General features: G+C 47.1%; 1 protein-coding gene across 1 annotated transcript; it reads left to right on the forward strand.

The window, feature by feature from the left end:
- The first annotated feature begins 660 nt into the window (after positions 1–660).
- On the forward strand, positions 661–990 carry LOC102973510 (60S acidic ribosomal protein P2-like). Its single transcript, XM_055088884.1, has one exon. The coding sequence runs from the start codon at positions 661–663 to the stop codon at positions 988–990; it is 330 nt and encodes a 109-aa protein (XP_054944859.1).
- The last annotated feature ends 346 nt before the right edge of the window (positions 991–1,336 follow it).

A 1,336-nucleotide genomic window follows, 5' to 3' on the forward strand; every position in this document is an offset into this window, starting at 1 on the left:
CAAGGTCAAACAACCAGCAAAGAAATTGCTCTGTGGAAAACCACAGAGGGGGCAATGCTGCTGTTTATTATTAAAATTGTTCTTTTGCAAAGTTGTAGACAGTTCTACACTCTGCAGATATTTCATAACCCATACCAACTGCTTTTTCCTCAGGTAGCAATGAGAGTAGGTTTAAAAGGAAAGGCTTAATTGCTACAAAACCACTAAAAGGTAAATTCAGTCTAGTCTAAACCCTCCTAGAGCAGAGAAATAGAAAGAACACAGACTTCGAATTTGAGTGAAGTTTGAAATCTGGTTTGACTCCTTATTAGCATAGATTCTTGAGCACTTTAACTTAACCTATAATGCCTCTTCTTTGTGATATGGGTCAAAAACTAGTGTTTGATTCTGATTTACAGTCAGAAGCAGAATTAGCACAGCCTGCTGGCTCCTTCTCCTAAGATCAATGTTAGGTGGGGGAACTATTGAAACTTAGAAACCTGAGGAATAAAAGGGACAACTGTGGGAAGCACGTGGAGAGAGGGAGAGCTGTTTGAAATATTGTGTAGATAGGAGATGGGGTCCAGCCAGTGGGCTCGGGAAGGCTAAATTAGGAAAAGCCCCTTTCCTTCCCTGACGCCGCCGAGGTCGCACGCGTGAGGCTTCTCTGTCGCCGCCAAGATGCGTTACGTTGTCTCCTACCTGCTGGCCGCCCTTGGGGACAATACCTCCCCCAGCGCCAAGGACATCAAGAAGATCCTGGACAGCGTGGGCATCGAGGCGGACGATGACCAGCTCAACAAGGTCATCAGTGAGCTAAACAGCAAGAACATTGAGGACGTCATTGCCCAGGGTATCCGCAAGCTGGCCAGCATGCCCGCTGGCAGGGCTGTGGCCATCTCTGCTGCCCCAGGAGCTGCAGTTCTTGCTTCGGGTTCTGTCCCAGCCGCAGCAGAGGAGAAGGAGTCGGAGGAGTCAGATGACGACATGGGATTTGGCTCGTTTGACTAGAGTCCCGCTCCCCTGCAAATAAAACCCTTTTTACGTAAAACAAAACAAAACAAAACAAAAAAATAGGAAAAGACCTTTGAGTCCAGCTGTTGTCTTGAGACCATCAATGTCCACTCCTTAAAACTCAGCATGGCTGTACAGAAGCTCTCAGAGAGGAGCAGTGAAAAGTAGCCCATTTATTCAGTCCCCTACCCCTTCCTTCTCAAACCTCAGTGGGGAAAGTCTCCTCCCCAACATAGGGGTGAGGAGAAGCAGCCAAGAATAAAATACTCACTGAAGAGCTGTTCAGTGTAGAGGAAGAGTGATGACCTGTGCTTTTCTGTAGTTCTTCACATGAGAGCTTTCC

The sequence above is a fragment of the Physeter macrocephalus genome, chromosome 12, assembly GCF_002837175.3.
Source record: "Physeter macrocephalus isolate SW-GA chromosome 12, ASM283717v5, whole genome shotgun sequence".
NCBI classification, from domain to species: domain Eukaryota; kingdom Metazoa; phylum Chordata; class Mammalia; order Artiodactyla; family Physeteridae; genus Physeter; species Physeter macrocephalus.

Excerpts from the sequence above, each read along its gene's own strand:
- LOC102973510 (XM_055088884.1), top strand. The coding sequence starts at position 661 with ATGCGTTACGTTGTCTCCTACCTGCTGGCCGCCCTTGGGGACAATACC.